Source organism: Neopelma chrysocephalum, unplaced genomic scaffold (assembly GCF_003984885.1).
Source record: "Neopelma chrysocephalum unplaced genomic scaffold, ASM398488v2 Primary Assembly neopelma1_23, whole genome shotgun sequence".
NCBI classification, from domain to species: Eukaryota; Metazoa; Chordata; class Aves; order Passeriformes; family Pipridae; genus Neopelma; species Neopelma chrysocephalum.
Genome location: NW_020897691.1, coordinates 19,548,794 through 19,575,853, shown reverse-complemented (window position 1 = coordinate 19,575,853; position 27,060 = coordinate 19,548,794). Strand labels below are relative to the sequence as shown.

General features: G+C 37.8%; 1 protein-coding gene across 2 annotated transcripts in view; it reads right to left on the bottom strand.

Annotated features, from left to right (window-relative positions):
- The window catches only part of TULP4 (tubby like protein 4), a 151,793-nt gene that overhangs the window by 104,403 nt on the left and 20,330 nt on the right, over positions 1 to 27,060 (bottom strand). For both annotated transcript variants that reach the window (XM_027689131.1, XM_027689122.1), the window contains exon 2: positions 15,512 to 17,792. In XM_027689131.1, the coding sequence (XP_027544932.1) occupies positions 15,512 to 15,763 (252 nt within the window). In that variant the 5' untranslated portion in view covers positions 15,764 to 17,792. The remainder of the gene's footprint in view (positions 1 to 15,511; positions 17,793 to 27,060) is intronic.

The following is a 27,060-nucleotide window of genomic DNA, read 5'->3' as shown; positions in this document are numbered from 1 at the left end:
GCTGGAAATACCATGTTGGACAGATGATATAGGAGAGCAAACCTACATTAATCTACCTTGATTACTCGTGAGGATTAAAAGCTCAACTCAATTTTTCAGACCACGGTGGTATTTGCAGTACTGGTGAGAATACAGTAAGTTGGCTGATAAACTGCATTTCTCAAGCAATTCTGGAGTTAATTGACAATAAAAAGCTTCACTCCATTTACTATCTGACTTCCTTCTAGCGTTCACACCTACCCAAGGGAGTCACACTACCATGTTTCAGATTCAGTTAAATGCCTGTGATTCTCAGTCTTAATAATTGCTGCCGCATATAAGTACCTTACAGAATTTTTTTTTAGAGCACTTTAAAAGTCAAGCTCAAAAGGACAAGTTAAATCTGACATCTCTAATGTTACCATCAACAACACTGAACTCAATTATTAAAGCCTTCCATTAACAGGAATTATGTTATACATCCTCTGGGCACAATCCACATCCTTACAATTGTTCTGAAGTTCTGAACGGGTGATTTCTTAGCTCATAAATTGACTGAATCACAGAGAGCTGGATGTAAAACCTAGCTAAAAATCTCCTTACTCCAACTGTTATACATCTAAGTTTTGAGCTTTGAAGGTAGCTATGTTGTCCATGGAGGAATCCCTCAAGATCAGCTAGATATATACCAATACAGCCCATGTGCTGTGGGGTCAAATGATCATGATCAAACTCTGAAGACGAGTCATGAAAATTTATTTTTAAATTGGCTTGAGAAATCAAATTCCCAGAAGAACAACAAGATTAGACTGACATGGGCAAATGCCAAGAAATGCTGGCTACCTCTGTAGAATTATAGTAACTGATCTTTTAATGAAAATTAATTGATTCATCTTCACAGTTCCAAAGATAGTAAAATGATAACCACCATTATTAAGAAAATGAAAAATACATCCTGGTTATGGTGAAAAGCTACGTTAAAAAAAACCCAATCCTCCACAGCAACATTCAGCTGCCTAACCATGAGACTTTACTTTCCTTCATGCCATTCACTGCATACTTACTGCCTTCCAAAAAAAAGTAATATAGAACTTGTTTGGGCAACTTTCCCTCATCCACAGGCACCATACAGGCACTGAGCAGACGAGAATTCCAAGGAGCCAAAAAGGGGAAAAAAAAGTATGTATTTGGGTAATTGAAAACTGAATCAAAATACGTATGCACTGACACATTCAAGGAAATGAACCGGCATGGTAAATCAATTGCAGCTAATGCTGACATTTCATAACTTCTGATAGCTTAATCTTTCTATCTGATACTCAATGGCTGTCTGACAAATTGCTCAAGTTTTACAAAAGAAATACAAAAAACCTATGTGTTGCTCATGACATCCACCATCAATCCACAAAACGATGAGCACGACTGATATCTACTATCTACATTTAACCAGGAGCTATTAAAGTTGTCATCTCTGGTTTGGATCACTACAGAGGATGAAGCTATTTTGACCACATCTGATAGCTGTTTATGAATTCAGGACATCAGAACCATAGGTTCAACCTCAAAGCCTGGCAGAAAGTCACACAGAAAAGCAGCAGGCAGGCTTGCTCTCTCTCTGCCTCCTATCCCCTCGAGGTACTCCTATATCTTGCATCCAAACAGTCCCAAATTCCCACCCTACCGACCCTTCAGGCTCATATCCATTTCTAACTGAAGTCTGAGCTCTTTCCCTATTCTCATGAAGGCTGCTATCAATTAACATGCAATTAATTACATATTAGATGCCTACATCAAATTAGTAAAACCCTCGGCTTGAACAAATGCCAATAAAAATAGTAATGGATGCTCACCATGTAAAACTACCTATTTTTCAACAGCACAATAATAATATTGGAAAGCTTACAATTTCTAGAGAGTGAGTAGAAATAATACTAGAAATTCAGGTGCTACTAGTATTTGCACTAGTAATTTAAATATAAAATTTTAATAGCAAGGTATTTCTAATACTACTAGCAGTATTACAAAAGACAATCTAAGAAACTAGAGTGACTTCAGTATTAAAAAGCTTTCAAATTCTTGTCCTGAAGATTACAAATGTAAAGGCCACAAGAAACTTGAAAATAACAGCTGCCCAAAACCATCAAGTTTAAAATCTTTGAACTCTCTGTCTTATTATTTTCAAACAGGAGACACACTTGCAACTAAACCTCAGTGTATTTCAGTATAAAAATCCCATGCTCAGAAACTACCATGAAAAACTATCTCAAATTAAGTAATAAAATGCCTAGTGGATAGCAAGAATTTTTATTCTGCGTACATGCAACAAAAAAGTGCTTCTAGTTTTGTTTCAGCTATTATTATCATTAATTCTTCATGCACCAAAAAAGGGGAATTTGTAAGAAAGAAACACTGAAAGCACTGAACAGTCACAGTAAAATCAGATATCATTTCCTTCAAAACAAAACAGATGAATAGGCAAAAAATTAGGACAAAAAGCTTACTCCTTCAATTCGTTTGTGAATCATGCCTATTCACAACAGATTTGAAAAACTGTTAACTAGAAAATAAGAATATTCAAAGGTCACTAAAAAAAATGCTATGCTTTCATTTAAAATAGTATCCTAAGTTATGGCATGTCTCATCTATTTGCACTTTTATCAAGCTTCATATGAATTTTTAGCTCAATAACATTTGTTTTATACTATATTAAGTTAGCTGAAACTAAAGCATGAAACATTAGACGACTGTAAGAGGTCCCTAGATCAAATGGTTTAATTTCTCATTAGTGTACTTTTCTGTGGAACAGAACTTTTCTATGGTTGTTATTTTTTCAACAGCTTTACTTACATGATTTTTTTTAATCTCACAATATATATTACAGCTCTTATATATATGTAAGTAAAATAGAATTCTAGATGGTTTGAGTTGGAAGGGACCTTTAAAGGTGTTCTGCCTGTCATGGGAACAGGCACCGGCACCTTCCACTAGACCAGGTTCCTCAAAGCTCCATCCCACCTGGCCTTGAACATTTCCAGGGCTGGGGCATCTGTAACTTCTCTGGGCAACCCGTTCCAGAGCCTCACCACCCTCACAAAGGAATTTCTTCCTAATATCTAATCTAAACCTGTCCTCTTTCAGCTTAAACCCATTACCCCTTGTCCTATCACTATACGCCCTCGTAAAAAGTCCCTCTCCAGTTTTCCCTCTTTAGGTACTGGAACGCTGCTATAAGGTCTACCCAGAGACTTGACTTCTCCAGGTTCAACAGCCCTCTGACCATTTTTGTGGCCCTCCTCTGGATCTGCTTCAACAGGTCCATGTCATTCCTAAAACCTGTAGAGATGTAAAATTCAACCTCTTTGTATTATGTTTTCTAGTCTTATGAACATGCTGAAGTTCTTGCAAACTGAGAAACATGTTCTGATTATTGTTACAATTATGTTGTCATAGTTTGAGATTGGCCCCCCCTCGAGAAGAGAGGGGCTCAGAGGTGATTGGGTGCCAGGGCAGTGTTCCCTGAAGAGCCAATCTCCATTTATATTGTTCGCTTCTGCTCAAAATCAGATATTCACAGCCGCCAGAAGCTGTTGGCACTTGGGCTGTTGGTGTCTGCTGGGTGTAGGTGTGGAAGGCCGGGGGGTGGCTGGGCTCCTTCTTCCCCCCCTCCGGGGGGGGGAGAGGGGAGCCCTGCGGTCCCCCCAGCTCTGCCTAGGCCAGAGCAGAGTTAGAGGCAGCATTTTGAGTGTGTGCAGTGAGGGAAGAGACTCACAGCACCTGACCTGAGGTAAGAGGAGAGAGGCAGGCTTTGCAGCCAAGCCCTCTCCCCCCTCCTTTTCTACAGCTAAGCTGTGGAGGGGGGCTTTCCTTTCCCTCCGCTGGAAAGTGGAGGAGAGGCTCAGCATTGAAGCTGAGCCAAGAGACGGGCCGGAGGAGGCTCAGTTGTCAGGGAGAAGAATCCCAGGCAAGAATTGGAGACGGGTCAAGGGCTCAGGAGTTGCCCTGCGAAGCTGACCGGGGCAGCCGAAAACTGACTTGGAGGAATGAAGATTCCAACGCCTACTGTGATAAGCTGGACTACACTTACAGCAGCCTATGAGCCGAGGTATGAGATTGAGAGAGAGAAAGAGATCACACAGCAGACCGAGGAGGATGGACTCAAAGCTATTTTGGACTTCGTGAGGAAGGAAGGACTTCCAGAAACAGCTGAAGGTCGGTTAGGGAGTGTTCAGGGGCCCGGAACACTCCCTACAAGAGAGACTGCATTACCCAGCAGCCTTGAAAGGCTCTTCCTGGACTAAGTTAAAGGGAGGGGCTTAAAAGGACTGAGAGAAGTGTAATAGTATATAGATATTGTTGCTTCTAGTTTGTACAGTATATTTATTTGTGTAAATAAATGTATCTACTTCCCCCTTCCTCTACGGAAGCCTCTGGCCTGAAAGTTTCTCTTCGGTGGTGTTGGGATAAATTGTGGGAGAGGGTAGAGATGCCTGAAAATTGGATTTTGGATTTCTAATGTGGCTCAAACTGCCACATATGCAAAGCTGCAGAAAGAGTAATTAAAATAAGAATGAGACATTATGAAAATATTCTGTATGTACAGAATCAAAATTACATATATTTGTCTCAAATGGTAGTTTAGGATCATCTGTTTTTAGAGAAGGCATCTCCCTCTCCCATTTCAGGGATTAAATGGCTCATTTTAGTTGTTAGCAGCAACTCAAGAACTTCAGGATGGAAAAGTGACCTACACCTGTAATTACTGACACCTGCTGCCTGCATTAAACATAGTCAGCTCCCTGGCCACTGTAATCACAACTACATATCACTTCTTCACTCTGAGGCAACTAGGGGAAGCTGGCTGAGGGAGACAATTATAACACATACTCAGTGACCACAGAGACTAGAACTGTTACCACAATTAACCCAATGAAACTCCAGCCTCAGGCAGGGCCTTTAATAATACATAATAACATTGTGTCAAAACCTAATTTGAATCTGTTTATTCGACAGAATGACTTTATGGTAGCCATAAGACATAATAACAAGGTATAATTGGTTGCATAAGTAGTACGTATTAAAATGACAATATTCTAATCTAATTTGTTAACCTCCCTGTTGGATTTGCTTCTTCTGGAGAAAGAACTTGGAGCAGGACAAATTTTGTCATTATGAACAACTCTTAATTTGAAGCACTGCTTCAAAAGACTTCTGATTTCCCTCAAACAAGAACATCTATGTCTATGCCAATACATATTTCTCAATAAACAAGTTTACATTTTTATAACTTGCATAAATATTGCTAATGTTCAAGAAAGCTTATGACATGCAGACTTCTCTCTCATGTGGAGTGTGGAGTCTGGAATCTCTAAAAAAGATTCGAACAAAGTATTGGGGGTATTATTCTAGATACTGGAATAAGTAAGAATGCTGGAAATGAAATGAACTTTAAATGAAACATGTAGATGATGATTTTTCATAGGAAAACAGCAATTCCTACTCTAATCTATGATCAGTGGGGTCTCTCGTGGGCAAAAGTTGCATTGCTAAGATGACATGTAAAAAAGCATTTATTTTATGCACCAATAAACATAACTTATGCTAATGACTCACTTTGTACAGTAAAGCAATCTGAGCCTGTAACTGTAACATCAAATGTTCTTCCATTTCATGCACTTTATTCAGTATTGGTCCCATTTAGGTCATGAAGTATATGCCTAACATATTACCAGAACAAGAAGTGACATGTAGCATCAAAATGCAGCCTTTCTTAGCCACTTAGTCCTCTGCATACTTTTAAGACACCTTATTTCAAGGAACTAAACATTTTGATCATCCATTCCTTACAATACCCTTTATTAACTAACCAGGCATTTAACATTCTCACTTCTGTGCAGCATTGTATGCTCCCAGAATACTGCTCAACTGAGGAGCAAGATATTTGTCTATTATCAAACTCAAAAAACACTGCACAGGACCAAATTAAAATTAGGGGAAGGGAAAGAAGAAACGGGACCCCTTTTCCTTATGATAATTCTAATATAACTGCCTTGTCGTATCCCTTATAAACTAAGCTCTCTAGTATGCAATCAATACTCCTTTTACCAAAAGCAGAGCATCAGAAAGCAGTTTCTTTGTATCCTCGACCGAGCCTCCTGGGATATCTTCACATGTGCATACTTTACAGATAAGGTCATTCCTCCAGGAAGGTCCTCATTAGGGTAGCTAGAAATTATTAATACCTCCATTTTTAGTATTTTGTAATCAAATAATCAAGACTATTTGAGTCTCCTTCATACCTCTTCTTTTCCACTGACATAATTTTCTATTGTGTCTCTACCTGAAGAATGACTGTGATATTCCTTTCAGTGAAATCCTTTTTTCTGTGAAACTCAATCTCCCCTAAGTCTTTCAGGTTCAAGGCTTGAGAGCTGTCTCTTCCCTGGGTGGAGAACTCTATCATTTTTTTCACTTTACTCAGAAGATGGATTTCTTCTTCAACAGACTGAAATACTCCCTCTTTCTCAACTTCTCCAGGACCTCTTGCAGGTCCTTATGTTTGGCCCCCCCTTCAGGACACCACTCAAGACATTAACTTCAGGATGTCACCATACTGCTGATAATCACCTTTCTGCTGCTGGCCATTATCCTCTCTGGAAACTACATCTGTGGAACTGATTGCTGCCTTCTGCTGCCAGTGAAGGTCAGATCCCCCACACATTTGCTCAGCTTCACAAAAGCCAGTGTCTTTCTCTGCTTGGACAACATTTCTGAGACTGGCTGTACTCCAGCTACACCTGTTCCTCCTGCACATATTCAGGTACATACTTATTGTAGTGTGCATCTGCTGCTGCAGGTTTCTTCATAGTTTTGCCTTGTCTTTCCTCAATGAAACAGTTACTTGCCTTTCTCTCAGTTTATAGGTAGATGAGCCAACTCAGTAATTAGGGCACTGCTACTTTGTGATTCAATTTCTTCCAGAAGTCTCATTTTTCACTGTCTACATTTAGCATTTCTTATCACTTTGTTTTAAGGAGGGCTGTAGATTTCTATAGTTTACAACAGACTTATGCTCTGCAGCTGCTTCTAAAACTTTTCCAGCCACATGGTTTGTGCCACCTAAACAGTTCCTTCTCCTCTTCAGATCAATGACAATTTTCCTTCCTAAATTCTGTTTCTCTTGTGAAGTTACCCTCACATGCAACAGCTTCGACTTTCTTCTGCATTTTAATTACCTCTGCCTTCTTACTTCAAGAAGTAAGAATTGACTATGCTCTCCAACTGCTTGACTACTTGGAAAATCATTTGGATTTCTCCTCAGAAAAGAAGCTTTCTCCTTCCTCCAGCACATCAGTTTGTTCTCTCATTTTAGCCAAGCTTGAATGGCTCCTCTACACACTTTTGTATATTCAGCACTTCCTGCCTGCCTTCAAGAGCTGTTTTTTTGCTATTGCTTCACCAATCTAGGTGCAAAGAATTTCACTTAGATTTACAAATAGATTTCACAGAGTCACAGAGTGGTTGGGGTTGAACCTCTGGAAGGTTCAAGCTCCCTGCTCAAAAAAGGGCACAGAAATGCTTGCCCAGGACTATGTTCAGATGGCTTCTGAATAATTCCAAGGATGGAGACTCCACAACCTCTCTAGGCTACCTGAGCCAGCTGCCCTCATGGAAAAAATATTTCCTGGCGTTCACGGGGAACCTTCCACTGTTTAGTTTGTGCCCTTTTCCTCTGTCACCAGGAACTGCTAAGAAGAGCCTGGCTCCATCTTTTGCACCCTTCCTTCAGGTATTTATATACATTAATAAGATCTTACTGAGCCTTCTCTTTGGCTGAACAGTCCCAGCTCTCTCAGCCTTTCCTCAGCAGTGAGGTGCTTCAGTCCTTTAATCATCTTTGTGGCCCTTCATTGATCTCTCTCGTACTGGGAATCCCACCACCACCTCTCCCAGAACCAGATACAGTCCTCCAGGTGTGGCCTCACTAGTGCTGTGCAGAGGGGAAGCATCACGTCCCTCAGCCTGCTGACAATACTTCTCCTAATGTCACCAAGGACACCATTTGCCTTCTTTGCTGTAAGGGTTACACTCCTTGCTCATGTTCAGCATTCTGATTAGGGTAAACAAAACCACATTTTCTTCATTACTAAAGTCATCTATGTACATATCATTTCTGTAAAATGCATATAAGGACACTATTTTCCAGCATAGTAGTTTGTCAAATATTTCCAGAACTGAAACATCACAATAAACCAGCACTTCTTTTTGAAAATTCACAAAACTTTCCCCAATTTAACTTTATTTTCATTACTTCCCATAACATTTTTATTATACAAGTGGATTACTTCCCTTTAAAGAAGTTCCTAATGCAAAGAGAATACTGTTCATAAAAGATTGCTATCAGAGCAGAGATGGTGGTTGCCCAAGGATAAGTGCCTACAAAATTTCTTTTGTCTGTCCTACTACATTCTAGCTATAGTTGACAAGCAATTACTTGGTACTCTACGTTCCATTATATTGTGAAATGTTTATGGTTTGTAATGGGTATCTTAGCTGTTCAGACAATCTGCAATCTGATGAATTCCTTTGGGAACTGTTTAAACCAAGGCAGTGTCCTTAATGATTATTATGGCTCAGAAATGCCACCATAAAACCCAATTTCTCCACCATTCAGATACTCAATATGTATGTATGCCTATATAAAGCCTTCAGAATTACATATTGAGTTCCTGATTCAGCACCTTACTGTGAAAGTGCTCATATTCCAAGTTTAGGTATCAACTGTCTAACTGGTGAGTAATCTCAGCTATTCAGTGCATCAATAGGTCCATATCATTAAACTTTTCTTAAAGAAAATGCATTTGTTTTCCTTGAACACAGAAATTATCATGCTGAACAATTGCTTCTATCCAGAGCAATAGAGTATCTTCACCCTAATTAAAAAACAAGAAATGCCCCTCAGTTGTATCATTATCTTAAAATATGCATGTTGTTATCTTTCATCAATTTAACATGAATAAAAGCTTAATTTCTGATAAAGGTGAGCTTTACACTTCAAACTTTTTTGAGTAGAATTACAGAACAACAAAACTATAGCAACTTGTTATGGCAGGGTAAACTTTAAAACTGCATTGATGACCCACTTACAAATATAATTGATTCTGTTTAAAAGCTGACAACATTGGTTTCATGTCAAATATTCCTTTTTTGCCCAAGTTCCAGGGTGATTTTCTAGATGCTTATTAGCACAAACCAGAAAAATTCTCATTTGAAAATTTCCAAGCTGATGATCCTTTGCAGTAAACAAACTGTGTTCCATGACCTACAAAAATAACTTTCAAGAAGCACATCAATGAAGCATTACCAACTCTCATTACTCAACAACTGTAGCAATATTGGATGGTTTCCTTCAAAGCCACGCGACTGCATAAGAACAAATATAATCCCGTACCTTATTAAGAAGAGACTGCATTGAGCAGTCAATGCCCCCTGAACTTGAGAGCTCCTACAGACGCTCAAACTCTGAGGCCATTGAGAAAGGTGGATAGTCAGACAGAAAGAGCCAATTATTTGTGAAAGTAGAAGCTGAGTGTGGCTGGAAAAAAATAGTTACACAAAGAAATAAGATACATTGAAAGTGGTCGCACTTCTTAGAGTGAAAAAACTATGCAGAAGGTGTACTGAACAGTTTAGGCCATACCTTGGTATTTGCATACCTATATAGGGCTTGGAAATGGGAAGCAGCAGGTCTGCTCTTTGTCATTTAAGGGAAGAGGATCAATCCTTTCCAGTTTACTGCTTCATTTATTTTCTTTGCTAAATCTCTTAAGAGAAGGCTATAAAAGGCACTTTTGCATGCCACAGGACTTGTGTAAGCTTTATCAAAAGTTGAAAAGATTGGTAAAAGACTAACAATGAGGTTTAAAATGCATTTTGGCTCTTTTAATACTTACTTTAAGAAATTAAAGCACTTGAGCACCCAGACCAAGTGCAGAGCAGACAGGTCAAGAGGGAACCTACATGAAATTCCAATATTTGTCCTTTCTGAAAATATGTAGTCAGAAAAGTCTGGCAATACTAGTCACAATACAAACTGAACAGAGCCAACACAGTTAGGCACAGGACCTATTGTCCTACAAGTCACTTCCTACTAATTCTGCCTCTCTCTGTAGCACTATTTTTCTGTAGCCATAATAGTTTAAGGACAGAGGAAGGGCATGGTTTGTAGACAGATTTAGCACTGTCTCTGATAGGAGGGTTGTAAAAACTAGTGAAGCTTTCAGAAGATAAGTCCTTCTTCAGAACCTTGTATGCCCAAAAGCTTGCCTGTCTTTTCCAATTACACTAGCTTGCTTTAACAAAGAGATTGTATTTCTGCCAACAAACATCCTGTCTTCTGTGTGCAGTGACAGAAAAACAGAAAAGATGATCTGCAGTACCACTGCAGTTTACATCAGTGTATGTCTTGTACCACTAAGGCTTCTACAGCCCAAAGGCATCATCGTGGTATCACTACCTCAAGTAGATATTTACACTGTTCACCAGTATCAACTGTTACAGGTGTGTCTGAAGGCAACAGTTGATACAATAGACCCATGCTGTCAAAACTCACATGCTGACTTGATTTTTCTGTCCAGGAATCATAATAAAAATCACATTTAAGTTTCAAATACAAGTTACATTAAAACAAAGTTTAAACAAACAAAAAAAGTTTTCCAGTACTGTTTTTCTGTATTATTACCAGTGACCGACAAAGCAAGAAACACTACTGAAAAGGTTATTTTTTTTTGGTTTTTTAAAATTTATTTCCCACACAAGCAATAGACTTCTGGAAAGAGTCTGCTCTGCCAGATACATACAAGCTCAAAGAGATGGGACAGCATAAAGAAAAGCTGACTATTTAAAACATGAAAAACAATTTGTAAGCTCCTTCCACTCTAAAACCAAACCAAACCAAACCAAGAACTGTGCAGATTTCCATAACTAATGCAGTACAAACAGCAACATGCATTGAATATTTTTAAAGGACAGCATTCCTTTGAAAAGGTGTAACTAATTCATTTGACAGTCCAGCTGAGATATGTTTACATCCCTATCTACTTCTAAATCCTGTGCTAAATGAAACAGGGTGGGTTTTTTGCAGGAGTAGACATGTGCTTGGAACACTCAAATAATGACAAATGTAAATAAATGAGCAGTTTATGTTTACAGTAAAAAATGTTATATATACTCAATAATATATTCAGCATGTTACTTAGGTCACTGCATCTGAATTTGCATATTCTTGCAACACTTTTTAATGCTTCAGTCCAGCAATTAGCATACTGAATCTTATTAAATATATCAAAGATGTCTTTTCAGCTAGCACAGTCAAAAGAAAATGTATATGTGCAAAACAATTTTTTAAACACTAATAATTTAAGAAACATTAAGTGCCATAGAAACTGTTACCATCTTAATACACTAGACACAACAGAAACCATTAAAAATACCTACAACAGCACCATCCAACCAATTTGATTTGCAGACATTTTACAAATATTTCACTGGAAGGGAAGATCCCTATAAGGGTCCTTGAAGCCCCATAAAGATAAGTTTGGGCTTTCCTCTAATTATCCTTTACAGATCCCTTTGAAAATCTCTCTCCAGAAAACTCAAGATCGATCAGATGCTGAAAGCTGGTATCTCTGCTGTACTACAAAAATTATTCAGCCTGGCACTACTAGTCATTCTAGGTAAAATACTGGTCCTGCTGAAGTGACCACATATTTTTCATTTAATATCTAATTTATTACACAAATAATAAGTCATAAAAGGAATGTGCTCTATTCCTTTTCAACAGTTTCCCAGTGCAGCCAAGGAAAGTCAAGTTAGGTCAAAATCAAAGAATTCAAAATTTCACTCTTTAATTTCGACAAAGAACTGCATTTACCATGCCGAGGAAGGGAAGGTATTTTAGATCACCAGGCCTCTGCTCCTTGACTGCTAATTCGCACATTGTGATACAATGGCACATCTTCCTGCCCTGTAACCTCTCTGCCAGACAAAACCCCACCAAATGCCAGCTTCTATCAGTTTGTTCTTCTGGAATAAATGAAAAGCTCAAAGTCAGACTGAACAATGTGCCTCTGCAGTCATTCACATCTGCTCCATCCACTACCTACCCTCACATAGAGATGCTTCTTATCCCATGGTCAGAGATGCAAAGTATTTCACCTCCTACATGTAAAACACACAGTAGCTGCACAATTGCTGCATAACACACACGTCCCCTTCCTTCTGCATTGAAGTTTCTTCTGCCTTTGATATGTGCACATTTAAGTTTTCATTTTTTCAGAATGCTGACCCTTATGTAAATAAGATCCAGGATTGTAAACACAGCACCAAAGTTAAAAGAAAGATCTATCAAAAAGTGCAGTTTTTTCACCTCTTGCCACAGAATAAAGGGAATATGCTTCTTTAAACTCCTGTAATTCTTCTTAGTAACTACAAAAAAAGAAATGAGGTTGTTGCAAATGCTAAAAGCCAACCTTGAAGCAATTGTAAAAACATAAGTGTGGCTCACACTACAGCGCTTTTAATTCTCAATTATTGTTCAACATGATGAGTCATTCAAATCCACCACTATAATATGCGTGTCAGTAATTCAGTCCTGGGGATTCTTCATTCTTGTTTATTCTGATATGCTACAGACATGTTATTACAGTCAAAAAAGTGTCCCAAAAGAAGGTTTCAGTGAATCTCTTCAGCAATCATAAAAACATTGCAAAAATACATCACTAGCATTCACCTTCTTGACCTACTTAAAAACAGTTCCACATTCTTGCCAAAAGCACAGTGCTGTCACATTACCTCTTCCAGATTTTCACCCTAAACCTGAAATACAATATATGTACAATAAATGAAACACAAGCTCTGCCCACAGCTTGCTGTTAGTTACACTCCAAATAGAAAGCATTTAGATTCTGTATTTTCACTCTTCCGCTCTGTTCATTTCAGCATTTTATACTTTATAATCAAATGCATACTGATATTGAAGTAGCATTGTATGACTGAAAAGCAATAAACTTGACTTGCCACCCTAGCTTTATCCCAGAAAAAAATATATATAGGTATAAATCACCACTTCTAGAAACCACACAATATAATATTCTTCTAGAAATGGTCAGTGAATGAAACAGGCTTTTAAAGTTTTAGGTCAATCACATTCCTTTGGGCACATTCTGTACAACACACATGGCTTTAATCAGACACATATACCAGGATATGCTTTCAAAATTAGCATTTTCCATTATGTAGTGTGGTACACAGAAGAGACAAGGTTGTTGCTGGCTTGCTTTTCAACACTAGAATGAGAAAACAAAACATTTACTACTTCTTATGCAAATATGAGCAATAAATGCTGCTGTTCAATATTTTCTTTCAAGAATCTTTCAGCAGATGGATTTAGAAGGAAAGGTGTTTTCAAATGAAAATAATCTTGCTGTCCATTCAACTATACACCTTTAACAAGTAACAAATCTTGTATTACAGTTTCATTCCTACTCAAATCAGTAGGATTCTCCTGTAAAAGGATTAAATTCGGTAAGCCTGGTGAAGAGTGTTGTATAACACATCATCTTGTAAGAATGAACTTTCACTTAAAATGATGCTCAAAAAAACATGCCAGCAGGAAAATGTGATAGCAGCCACAGACTCATCATGGAAAGCTACTTGCACCAGAGCCACTTCTGTCTTCCTTCAGTAAGATCCCACCATTATCAGTTTAGTAGGGCCGTAGAGAGAAATAAATTGGCAGTCTCCCCTCTGGTCATTCACATATTTTCTGCTATTACTAAGACTACTTACAGAAACACAACTCTATTAATGACAAGCTTGACCCAGCATATTTTAAGGACCCAAACAACAACAAAAAGATTCAAACAGAACATCTTCCTTTCATTTGAGAGTCTCTCTCATGCCAATCACTGTTAGGTGAAAAGATGCACAAACAGCACAGCTCAATCTGCACAGCAATGATGCAGTGACCCAGAAAGAGAATCTAATGGCCAACTGAGTAAATGAAGCAAAACTCACCAAAACCAAAGGGCAGCATGCATACGAACATGCTTAACTGCCTACTTAACTGGGAACATACTTAAACTTAGCCTCATATTTTCACATTCTGCAATAAGACTTCACATTCCCATAAACAGCACTTCCTTCATTGTTTCCAAAACATCTATTATGCCCAGGTTCACAGAAAAGTTAGAGAACAAAATATGGAGAAACAAAAAGTGATTACTCTATCACACATTTAAAAAATAAAATGAAATTTGTAATTGATAGTTATACTGACAACTAGGTATGGTTCAAATCAAAATGCTGGATTCAAACATCATTCTTCCTGACAACATGGCTGTAAATTTTTGAATGAACCTGATACAAATATATATGTGAATCTGTCTCTCATCTATACATACAAGTCTACATAATTTACCATACACTCACACACCTCCATACACACAAAGCAATTATTTCAGACTAAGTATTTATCTTCTGCTCCCTTTTTTCATTAAAAAGAGGATTGTTATTAATATTACACAAGAACCCACTTCTGAATCTTTGGAGCAGCTTGTCAAAAGGGCAACATATATTAAAGAGCCCACCCAAGAAGGTGGACAAGGAAAAAAAACACATTGTATCTTTTGTTTTCATTTCAGTACATACAATGTCATTCTACCCACTAACCCAACAGCAAAGCTTTTCAAATTCAGATTCTTTCCAAAGAGCACATCCAAACATAACTGAAAAGCAGAAACAAAGTCCTCACACTTGCCCAAGACACTCAGTATACCACTGGGCATCACTTGCACTTTCCATGAAGCATTATACAGAAAAAGACATGAGTGCCAAGATGATGATAAAGCACAGCTGAAATATCAGTTTATACCAACAGATTTATTCCTTTCAGAAAACACAAATGGAAAAGTTTTTGTGACATTGTAGTCAGAGCAATGCCTTGCTCTCTGAAGTTACAGCATTTTACTGTAGGGCATCTCAGCATTTTTCTGAGAAGTCTCACTTGGCCCTTTTTCTAACAAAATTAAACGTTTTCCTAGAGATGACAGCTATCTCCTGCCACAGGCCATTGCAATTTACAGCTTCTGAAAAACCAGCAGACTTCAATCGAGCTCTTCTCCTACTCACTTGCCTTTCCATTAGTCTTCCAGGCCAAACTTTAGTACTGTGTAAAAGCAGTCAACTATCGCAATTTTTAACTCTCTTAACATGCATTTATTGAATCCGCCTGGAAACTGAGAGGCACTGGGGAATGAATAGGCCAAACCAAAACCAGAATCATTTCCAGAGAACTTCTCCACAATCAGTGTCATATGCTTGAATTTACTAGAAAGACTCCAATAAACCCCAATCACATTTGGATTAGTCTTAAGCCTCCATCATACCACCCTGTCAAATTTCAACCAGAAATACTAAAAAAAAAAAAAAAAGATATCTATCATTTCCTTTAAAGTGTAACACACATTTTGCTTACCTCACTGTTGTGGCCCCTCAAATTGAAGTTGATTCTCTGAGGGGTGTTCCGGTCCCTCCTGCAATGGCTGGAAGTAAAAGTGACGCCTACAACTCCTCTGCCATTGCCTGTTGCCAACCAGCCTTCCTCATAGTACCGCCTCCGGCACACTGGTTTCTCCTTCTCACTTTTGGGGACTCTCCCTTTCCAGGAGAGGCAGAGGATGTTGGAATCGCTGCAAAGAACAGGCCCATGTTCCACTGCTGCATACATGCTTTTTAAATATTTTATTTTTTGACATACGAAAGTAATATGTTTAGTGCACAAAATTTAAATCAATTTTTTTTTTTATTGATAAGACTGACCTGGGATAGATCATTGAAAGGGAGGAGGATGGGGTCAGTGTTTATAAATATCCACCAAATGCATAGTGAAAAATTCCTCTATAAAAGATGATGGCAGTTGGCTAAGAAAAAGTAACACTTAAAAAAAAATTCAGGTTCATTTTTGTTTTCCAGTCTGTAGAGTGAGGGTGCACTTATCCTTTGGAGAAACAGCTACTTCATAAGAGGCTCTCAAGAAATGGTTAAGTCATCTTTTTGCTCAACTTGATATAATCTTTATACAGCCTGAGATTCCAGTTTAGCGTAATGCAATTCCAGAGACAAAGAGTTGCAAATGTGTAGGTTTCAAGTAACTTAAGGCTTTTAGAATTTCCTCCAGTCAGATTTTCTTCAAAAGTTCAGTTGCAGAAATTGAAACACACGCACATACATATATATGTATATATATGACATTCCTCTTTTCCAAGCTGCCCTCTGGCATATCTTTTCCATCTGATGTATTTCTGCTGCTAAAGCTGAAAGAGATTGCATAAAGGGAAAAAAAGGCACACAAACCGTGTGAAACAACAGACCCGAACTTGTGCAGGCACTGGTGTGCCAGGCCAGTTGGGAAATCCCTCTTGATTCTGAACCGCTTGTTGGACTCAAAAGTTTTTGCAATCCAAAGCCAATCCAATTTTCATTGCAGCACTTTTTTTCCACCAGAGACCCAACACAGCCTGAACTGTTTATCACACTATCTTGCCTGCTTTCCCACTTTTTGCTGCCACACACGAATGAAAAAGAACCCCCTCTTCATTTATAGCAGAATCAAAAATGCTCTAAAGCTTTTAGCGTTCAAAGTAGATAAGTTTGCCTCAGGTGAACCATGAAGTTCTCTCTCCTCTGAAACAGGCTAAAACGTCAAGCTGGCTTTCCTTTACTTTTCCCTTTTTTTCTGCTACAAGGAATCAAAGACTTCTCATTCTACCATAAAAAACAAATGCCAGAATTAAAGCACATCAAGTAAGCACTCTTTCAAAATCTTCTAAAATTCAAGGAAGGAACAAATATAACCGTCTAAAAAAGAAAGAGAAGCAGCATTAAAACTCTGACTTCCTGGGTTCACTATTTCTCTAGGTATTTTCCTTGCTTGTTTGATTGGATCTTTCCTTCTTGATGCTTGTCTACAGCACAGATTCATAGTTCCAGACACAACATTTGCAGCTGTACAAGAAGGAAACATATGAAGTATTCCAATCGTTTTATTTGAATAACATTTATGAGCTCAATTAATTAGTATTTATATCACACTAAGTGAAAAGGAAAAAGGAGAGGGAAAAAGAATATGCAAGTTTGATGACCTGGTTAACTCAAGAAGGGCAGCAAGGTTTGCTCAGTTCAATGCCCAGACTTGTCCCATAGTTCCTCAACTTATTTACTTCTAGTCATCATCACTCAACATAAGGTCACGGTTTATTAGTCCATTCACAAACTATTGAGCCCAAAGCAAAACGTGCCAAAGACCATACATTACTCCTCTGCTAGAACAAAATCGGTTTCCTCTGCCCACTGTATTCTTCCGTTTCCCTCACAGCTATTGATTTAGATTGTGGAGGTATTTATTACACTTTTTCTGTGCAGAGGGTGTTTTTTCTTCCTCTTCTTGCAAACTTTTTTCACCCGTGAAGACCGTGTGGAAAGTTGAACATTACTGGCAGGTGTCTTTCCATGGATTACTGATTCCTGCGCTGTAAAGGTGCTCCATCTGGTTCTCAAATTAATTTTCATCAATTGCAAAGCTCTCAGGAATATGCCAGAGCAAGTCTATGTGATGACAAAAACATGTGCGTTTTCATGTATATGCAGTGCATACACCAATCTGGTACTCAGAGCTGCATCTGTCTTTTCAGTTTAGCTGTGGTAATCTTGTAAGATGCCCATTACTCAAAACTTGAAATCCCTGGATTCTTCCAACTCTGCAAGGCAAAGCACACATACACACACATTAAAAAAAAAGAAAAAGGAAAAAAGTGAATAAAATAAGTCACAAAACAACCTAAAGATTAAAGGACTACTGTTATAGTAATCAAAACATGATTAAGGATTTTATATTGGACTCCTATAAAGTATCTATATTAGATATAGATAAAGACGTTATTCAGAAACACACATATGTATTTGATATACACACAAAGACGAACTACAAAATTTTCTTTTCCACTTCCAAAATTCCCAAAACTTTGACAGGTATAACTAATAAAATGTATCTAGGAAGGATACATTAGGAGGGAAAAAAACCCAACTTTCTTTTGGTCACAGTCTTTGGGCCAAACTCTTAAAGATTTCACAACTTTGGAGTGAGGATAGGCAAGGGAGATGTTAATGACAGAGCAGGCACAGAGTTAGACCCTGACGCACACAAACAAAATCACAGAATGGCTGAGGTTTGAAGGGACTTCTGGACATTATCTGGTCTAATCACCCTGTTTAAGCAGGGTCACCTAAGAGTCAGTTGCCCAGGACTGTATCCAGGCAGCTTCTGAATATCTCCAAAGATGAACACTTATGAACTCTCTGGGGAACCTGTGCCAGCGCTCAGTCATCCTCACAGTAAAGAAGTGTTTCCTGATGTTCAAAGGGAACCACTTGTGTTACAGTGTGTGCTTATTTCCTCTGGTCCTGCCACTGGACACCACCATGGAGAACCTGTCTCTCTCATTTAATTTCCTCCCATCAAGTATTTGTACACATTGAAAAGATCTCCCTGGGCTTTCTATTCTCCAGGCTGAAGAGTCTCAGTTCTCAGACTTTCCTCCTAGAAAAGATGCTCCAAACCATGAAAGTACAGTGCTAAACTTATCAATCTCAAAGCGACTAGGAAAATTCCTCCAGGGCTTAAACTACTACTTTAAAGAGATCTAAGGTACTTCAAAATTAAATCTTAGAAGTTTGAATAAATACAGATGAATTTTAAAGACTGTTCAAATCCTGCATAAGTCTCCATTTGAAAAAGAGGAGAAAAATTCCCCAAAGTCAGTTTTATACAGAAGAGTGTAAATAAAGTAGGAGAGATCAAGAAAAAGGCTATTGAGGATATTCCAGAAGTTGTATCTTAAGTGCACACATATGCACAGTTATTGGATCTATACAGTTACTGCTAAAGAGAGGTCATTTAAATTAAGAACTGCATGCATAACATTCATCAAAGATGTATCTATATTACATACAGCATTATACCTCATAATCCGTGTAATCAACTACTTATTTCAGTGTAGCATTGATGCACCAATAAGATTTTTTTTAAAGGGAAAAGATAAGAAAACAGATTTATAGATATAAAGGCAAAAAAGTAGTTTACAACACTATGCAGTTAGATTACTTATCAGAAACACTGAGGTTTGGTGAGCCACTGCCAGACCTTTTCAGCATTACAACTAACTGAAGTTTTAAAAATCATGGCTGCTATTAATTTCTTTTTCATCACAGCATGATGAGGATATGAGAAATGTCGCCTGGACTTTACAAATTTCTGGTGCTTCTTGATTACAGACGAAAGAAAGTTCTTATAAAGGAAAAGACACAAAAACTTTCAGAACACAATGGCTTGAAGACAAACTTCTGCACTTATCCCATATGCAAACGTGATCCTCTGAAGGACCAGTGCCATTAGTTCCATACTCATTCACGTCTTCCTAACAGACATCTGCATTCAAGAGTTGACATTTTATATTAGCATCATGTGTATTATGATGAAAGCCTTTACTAATCCTACAGAGAAACAAACCAACAAAAATGTTTACTGAGAAAGCAGAGAGTCTCTGAAACATCAGTTAAGAGCAGCATGAGGTAAGCATGAAACAGAATTGTTTGAACTGTGCAAGAACTACAACTTTACAAGCGAATTATAAAATACAGGTAACTATACGTGCAGTAGCTTTGCATAAAATCTCTATGCAATTTCTGTCCTTATTCACTGCATATAAAATTAACTATTATTATTATTATTCACTGCATATAATTATTGCATATATAATGCATACATTCACTGCATTACTAGTAGTAGTATTCACTGCATATAAAATTAACAAGTTTGGCAAAAGGATTTGTGTGTATCTTGACCAATAACCCTCTGTCACCTAAATCCCACTTACCATCACTTTCAAGATTAGACAAAACAAAGGCTTCTCCTCTTAAAAATACTCTAACTGCATAAGAAATGCTGGACAGGGAGAGATGAAAATCTAAAATAACTACAAAAGGAATAAAGTCAGTCATTATTCAAACACCTTTCTCAATATGACACAACCTTCAAGGATATTCTACCTTTAAATCGTTGAGGGTCAACACTTCCTTTATGGTGTACTTATATTCAGAGACAAGAAAAAACCCACTTTTAAGACTGTAGTGTGAAACACTCAAAATACATATATTATATATTAAGACTTAACTCCTTCCATTTCCCTCTCCTTCATTTCCACCCACTCTGTATTTCCTAAGAAATAACCTAATTAAAAGATACAGATGCTAGTCTTCCCTCAAGAAAATCAGTAATTTCGACTCCCCTTCTTGTGTCATTACAGCCATCCCACAGTTCTGCTCCTTTCCATATGTTGAAACCAAGCTTCTTGTCTTGTTTTTCCCCCACCAAGAAACACCACGTCTTCTAACTCTATTGTAAAGCATGTGTAAGAGCAGAAGATAAAAAGCATTATAGAAGAACTAGGTGTTACTTGCACAATCTTACCACTACTGCAAATTCAGTTTGGGTTCCCCATAATAAAAAGAACTTGGCCTTCCAGAGGCAACTCATCCAAACTAAATTTTTAACAGCAGATTTTTTATAACCAAACTTTATGCATCTTTCCTTTCAGAGCAATGCAAGGGCTAAATCACAGAAGAACAATGTTTTCTGGTAATTTTTTTCTAACACTATTTGGACACTAAATATCAATGAATTGCAGTTACCTACCTTTACTCTCACTTAAGGGTAACTGAAAATATCTTTGCTCTGGATTCTCCCTTCAACAAAGGGAGATGATATTTGAACTCATCCTCTAATACTGTGTAAAGTCTATGCCCAGTGATATAAAACTTTTCTTAAGTACAAACAGCTAATGAGACAAAAACATATTAGACCTGTAACACAGGAAAGTAGGATCCACGAGTATTTTATCTCATTTTGCTTTGAAAGCATAGCTCTTCTCCAATGCAAAACCCAGCAGCAAGTTATGTTTCTGCAGTTCAGAAAATTTAGGTATTAATTTTAAAAAATTAGCTTTCATACTGTAATGTCAATATTTAACTCATCATTTTTATCTCCTGTTTCCATTAACTTATATAAAGTGTATTAAGCCACAGTTGGAGAACCAGAAAAATATTTGCTTGTTCACATGCACCTTTCATTGGGTTGTCTCTTTTGTTGACAGAAAGAAGTCATGCACAGCCAAATGTACCAATACTTCAGCAAGATCTTCAGCATTTTATGTTTATTCAAAACATAAATATGTTTTGAATAGCTCAGGTTTCAATAGTTCAAGGCTCCAGAGCAGAGTATCTGAAGGTAAAGATAAAAGGGGCCTGGGAAGGGAAGGGAAGGAAAGCAAAGAAGGAAAACTGAAGTGAGTACACACTATTTCTAAATTATTATCTTAAAAAAGCCAAACCAAAAAGGGACTCACAGTCTGCTTTTGGAAGATTCTGACTGCCCAAACTTCTTCAGGAAACAAATATAAGCTGAAGAGTCTTTGAAAAGATTTCAGGACTTTTCAGCATAACCAGATTTCCTTCCTGTCAAACCTGCACAAGGTCAAGGGAAACTGTAGTTTTCCCTCCCTTTACAGTCTAAGAAGGAAAAAGTGTACACCAGTATCCATGAAGATAGCAAGAGGTTTTAAAAGTGCCAGTCACAACTGGTTCAGCACAAGCTGATGGCAGATGATCCCACCAGCTATCAAATGGTGACTGTGGAATTAACCATCAAGGTTACTACTGAAAACTACATCACAAAATTGGCATATTATGTAATATAGCTACTATATTACAGGCTAAATACTACAGAGCTAGAAGCTGATAAGATGATACAATTTGTTGCTTATTTAGTCCAACTTATAAAGTAACATAAATTATTAAATAATCCTATCCAAAAAGAAAAAAAATTATTTAACAAAACTAAATACTTAAATCCTAAAAAGCCTGAAGATAACTCATTTGGAGGTAAAAGATTTTTTTACATTAAAAATGGGCTAATTCCATAGGGAGAAAATGTAATTTTGACCTGAATAGGTACTGGTTTTCCTCTTCTTTCATTCATTTCTTCTAATTATCTTTGGTTTATTCACCTTCCATTGTGGCATAACTCTTTGAGGTTAACACATTTCTTGCACATTACACAGCAATACAAAATTAATTTGGAGGACGTGATTGTAAATAAATTTCAATAAGCTAAATAATGGATGTAAAATTTGTTCTTTACTCCAAGAAAAAATGAAGGGTGGAGAGAAAAAAGAAGTTAGAAGATGCTTGATTTTTGTTCTGTTTGTTCTTTAATCGCTTTCTCTCCAAAATATTCGTCCTTGTGTAATTCCAGAAGCTCTTTCCCTACTTGGGGACAGCTGCATGGCCTGGGCAAGACAGTCAGTCAGGTTAATCGGAGATGTAAAAAGACCTGTAAGCGCAGCATAGCTGCCCAGAAACAAATATGTAGCAAAGGTGTAATGCCAAGCACTGTGATGTTAACTGCCAGCCCATTAATACAGACACTGTAATGTTAGTTATGTGCACCTATATATCATTAAGCAAATAAAACTGACAAAAATTATTCGCTGGCATATTGAGAGAAGTGAAGCTTGTATCAGTGGCTGTTCAGCAGACATTCATTGTGAGTACTGACAAAATTTATCTCATTGCAATACTCTGACAAACTTAAAACAATCTCCTCCCAAAATTACACTCTCTGAGAAGTGAAAATAAATAACAGTAGTAGCTGATCGGCAGTTCTGATGTGCTAAATGACCCTTCTGGGTCCTTGAAAATGTATGTTGCATACATTTTTTAAAGTGCAAGATCTTTTTCATGTATAGTTCTTATATGAAAAATAAAGGAAATATTTGTATGATTTCTAGAACTATTATATAAACTGCACTTTCAATTCTTGATGCTACACCATCAGATTAAATGGTAGTTAAATTAAAAAGTAGTTAGAAGTAATATGCAATAAACAAAATTTAAAACGCCTTCAGGAAAATATTTTTCAAGAAAAACACCAAAGGTCTTTAAGCAAACTGTAAGAAGCCATTAATTGTGAGTTGCCAAATTTATACACATTCTCCAAAAGGCGGAGGCCTGAAGACATGAAATACATCAGATTGTTAAACACCCTATCTATGGAAGAAGTGAGGCAAACAGTTACACTGTTCACAGGGAAAAGAAGTTAGAAAAGGTAAAACAGATTCGGTCTCAAATCTAAGGATATTTGAGATACCAGAACTTGCAAAAACATGCAAGAGAGAACAACACCCAATTTGTTGTTGTTGTGTTTTGGTTTTGTTTTGAAACCCTTTCTTTAACAACTATATACTTCTTGATGAATAAATAATATATCCACTTGTGGAAGAACTGATGCAAGTCCCTTTAATCAGTCACTGGTCAAACATGCTCGTGGGAAATTTCTGAGTCAAATAATGCTAGATCTGTTATGCTTACATGGCAGGGAAGCAAACCAGAAAAATAACTGAAGGCTAGACTTCACAATACAAAGTTTTCAGCTGTAAGACAAGCAGAAGGTATCTCTGCTCCCATAGCTCTGATCACTTCTTTCTCACCCTCTAACACAGCACACTATGCCCTTCACTTAAGCCAGAATGATCACTCAAGGTGCTACAGTCTGAATTACATCAGAGAAATTGTCCAAATAAAAATTTTAGAAACAAAGATTTGTAACAGTTTAACCAATATATATCTGGTTTGCTAGATTCAGCCACACTCTCAGCTTCCCTTGTGACAAACCATACCCTCCAGCCTCTCCTAACACAAGACACCAGCACTCTTTCAATCGTGCAGTTCAGGAAGCTCATCTTGCCAAAAAACTTACCCTCTAAAAACAGCAATTGATTTTAAGAGAGTTTCCCTTAGTGAACTCACCATGCATATGCAACAACACTATTGTCAATACAAGAAAGGGGTTGGGAGGTGTGGCTGGAGATTTTAATCAGTTTGAACTGTGCCTAAAACCTTTTGGTTTTTTATTTTGAATCAACCCCTGACACAGCCCCAGCGCTGTCCCACATTCAGCTACACTGGCAAATTGGAAAATGAGGAGCTGTACAACGCAAGTGAGAAACAGAAGGAACAAGTACTTGCAACTAGTATTGCCACCTGAAGGCTACTGATGACAAAGTCTGGGTACAGAATATTTCTGGACTCAGGGGTTTGTCCTCAGAAAAGAAGGAAACAAAGTTTTTCTCTTGAGGATGAATTTGAGATGGCTACCAAAATGTCCTGGAGCCAAAGTTACCCATCAGCCATGAAAATATGCCTCATTTTCAAATAAACTGAAGTGAGCAGAAATACTTCAGACAGATTTTGAAAGGCCTGTTTCAGAAAATAAAATGTACGATTATCATATACTAGCCTTTTAAACAAATTAGAGATTCACACCACTGAAACTTTGGAGATTCAAAGACATGTGAAGTGTGACCAAGAAATACCATTCACTTGAAAGTGTCAATCTTCTCTCTCAAGAAAGGGCTGCAATCCTCACAGCACAGAGAACACTTAAACAATGTATACTTCACCAGACACTTCCTTAAAAAGCGGCAACAACTGTGTCTCTGTAATGACATGCAAAGTTCTTCAAGGGAGGGAGCCCCAGCTTTCACCATCTCTTTTCCATTGAACTGATTGCACTGACCTTGCCTGTAATTACAGAGCAATTTCTTCCCCGTAGGAACATTCTGCAGCCTGCAAACATCCCTCGAGCCGGCAGCAGTTCCAGCTAGTTCCTAATTATCTCCAATATCTACCCATAGGCTCTTTGAATACTTTCTTATGAACACACACTGAAGTTTCGATATTCTCCTCCAAAATTCCAATATGCCTTTGTATGTCACACAGGCACTGCCACACTGGAAAAAACCCAATAAAATAAAAAAAGGAGGGGAAGATGTAGGGAGAAAACAACAGAAGTCACCAGTTTTTAAAATTCCAAAAAGCCTCATAAACAATAATTATTTCTGTTGGACAGCAAGACACATTTAAATCAGAAATCTGATAATCGCTGAGAAGCAGTTTGAGTGCAGCGTGTTGCAGCAGGGAAGGATGCTGCATCAGCGTGCGGGGAGGGAGCTCCAAGTGATGCCTCCAAGCTGCACCACAGGTGGGAAGAGGACTGTGAGTATGTGCAGTCCTATGCTCACCACAGGCTGCTTGGCTAGAGCTATGAAGCAAGGCACTTCTCACAAAGACCTTCAGTGGCTTGGAGATATGCGTCTATACGTATATTTTTAAAATATAAAAAGACAAGAGTTGCATTTTGCAAAGAACTTGGGTTTCTCAGTCTTTGGCTTTGGGATTAAGAACTGTCCTGACTGTCCCTCAAATGTGCCACAACTGAAGATCTCAGTCTGCGTTTGAGGACCTGCACTCACCTCACAACCACTGCTTAGAAGTCTAGATGCAGTGCACGGATACTCCTGCCCTTGCAATAAAGAAATGTAAAGCTAAAGAACAGCTTCATCTCCTCCCCATAGCTGTTGTCCCCTTTTGCTTCAAGTTACGTGTTTTTTTCCTCAAGGTTCTGGAAAGTTGTGCCAAGGTCTCTGGGTTAAAGGAGGCATACAATGTAATGGAAACATACTAACTCAAGGAGTGGCCACTTTAGAGGCAACCTTGATAAGAGAGAATCACTGCAGAAGCCTTTGTAAAAGCCAGGAGTTTTAAAGGAATGCTTGGAGCACAGCAAAGACTTCTGTACAGAAATGAGTTGTTTCACTACCACGACTCAGAAGGCACGAGATCAGCTGCATACACATGTGCCTTGTTAGGTAAATGATGTTTTCAATCTGCTCTGTCTGCAAAAACATGCCAAGTGTTGACTGGCTACCTGTCCAGACAGAAGCAAGGAGGCCAGCAAGACACAGGTATGCTCTAGGCACAGCCATGTTCTGGTGGGTGAGCTGAAGGCAGGAAGGCATATCTGCACCTATGCAAATTTACAGAGCAGTCTTGTGTCCAAGTAGTATGACTTTGTAGAGGTCTTCACAATTCTGATCCTCTCTTCATATGAAATACCTAGGTAGATAAAATGTAAAATTTTGAAATGGGGATAAGAAACAGCAGTATGCCGTAGTCGCCAATAGCTCAATCCTCCCTCATGCATGACTGCGACACTACTACCTTTCTTGTAAGAAGCCTGTAATAGGTAAAAATTGCCAATTACAGAGGTATTTGGTGGAAGGATGGCTATCAATGACCATGTCTTCTATTTTCTTAAGTACGATAAATAAATATGTGTTAAAATGATCATAGATGAAAATGAATGAATAGAAGGAGTTTCAGAAACACTAGAAAAGTACATTAAAGGAGAAACAGGAGTTAATTTAAGTAGGAATTCTGAACATTTCACTTTAATACTCTCTCTACAACTACCAGATAGTGCTTGCTTCTAACTTCAATCTCTACAAAGTTATGAAAATGCTCTTCCATTGAACAAATATTCAGGTTTCATCAAGAAAGTAAGCAAATGTTACAAATTTCTGTGGGATTTTTTTACGTCAAAGTAATATTCTCATTACTTGCTAGCTAGGTGCTATAATTTTATTCCTTTTTTTTCCCCCAGGAAGTTATGTAAGTGCAGCAACTGTTAAACTACTTGGACCCAATTATTTCTCTTCCTCAATAGAAAACTCTCAATGCCTCTTTAAATACATCTTTACCTAACCTATGCTTATCAGATTTTTTTTTTTTTAAAGCTCAGATTCAGAATCTACCAGCAGGAGAATCAAAAGGAAAGATTCATCATCACAGTTAAATCTGTGTCTTTTAGATATATACTCACACAGAGGTAATGCATTCACATATAATCAAAGCTAAAGCTATGCATGACTAAACAGGAGGAAAAAACATTCTTTCTTCAGATTTTCTTCTTTTCCATTGCCAAGTTTCACCTTACTGCCTTTTCCAAGGAGCACGTGAATCTTCAGATGAAGAGGGTAAACTTTTCAAAACAGCCATAGAAAATACTGATTT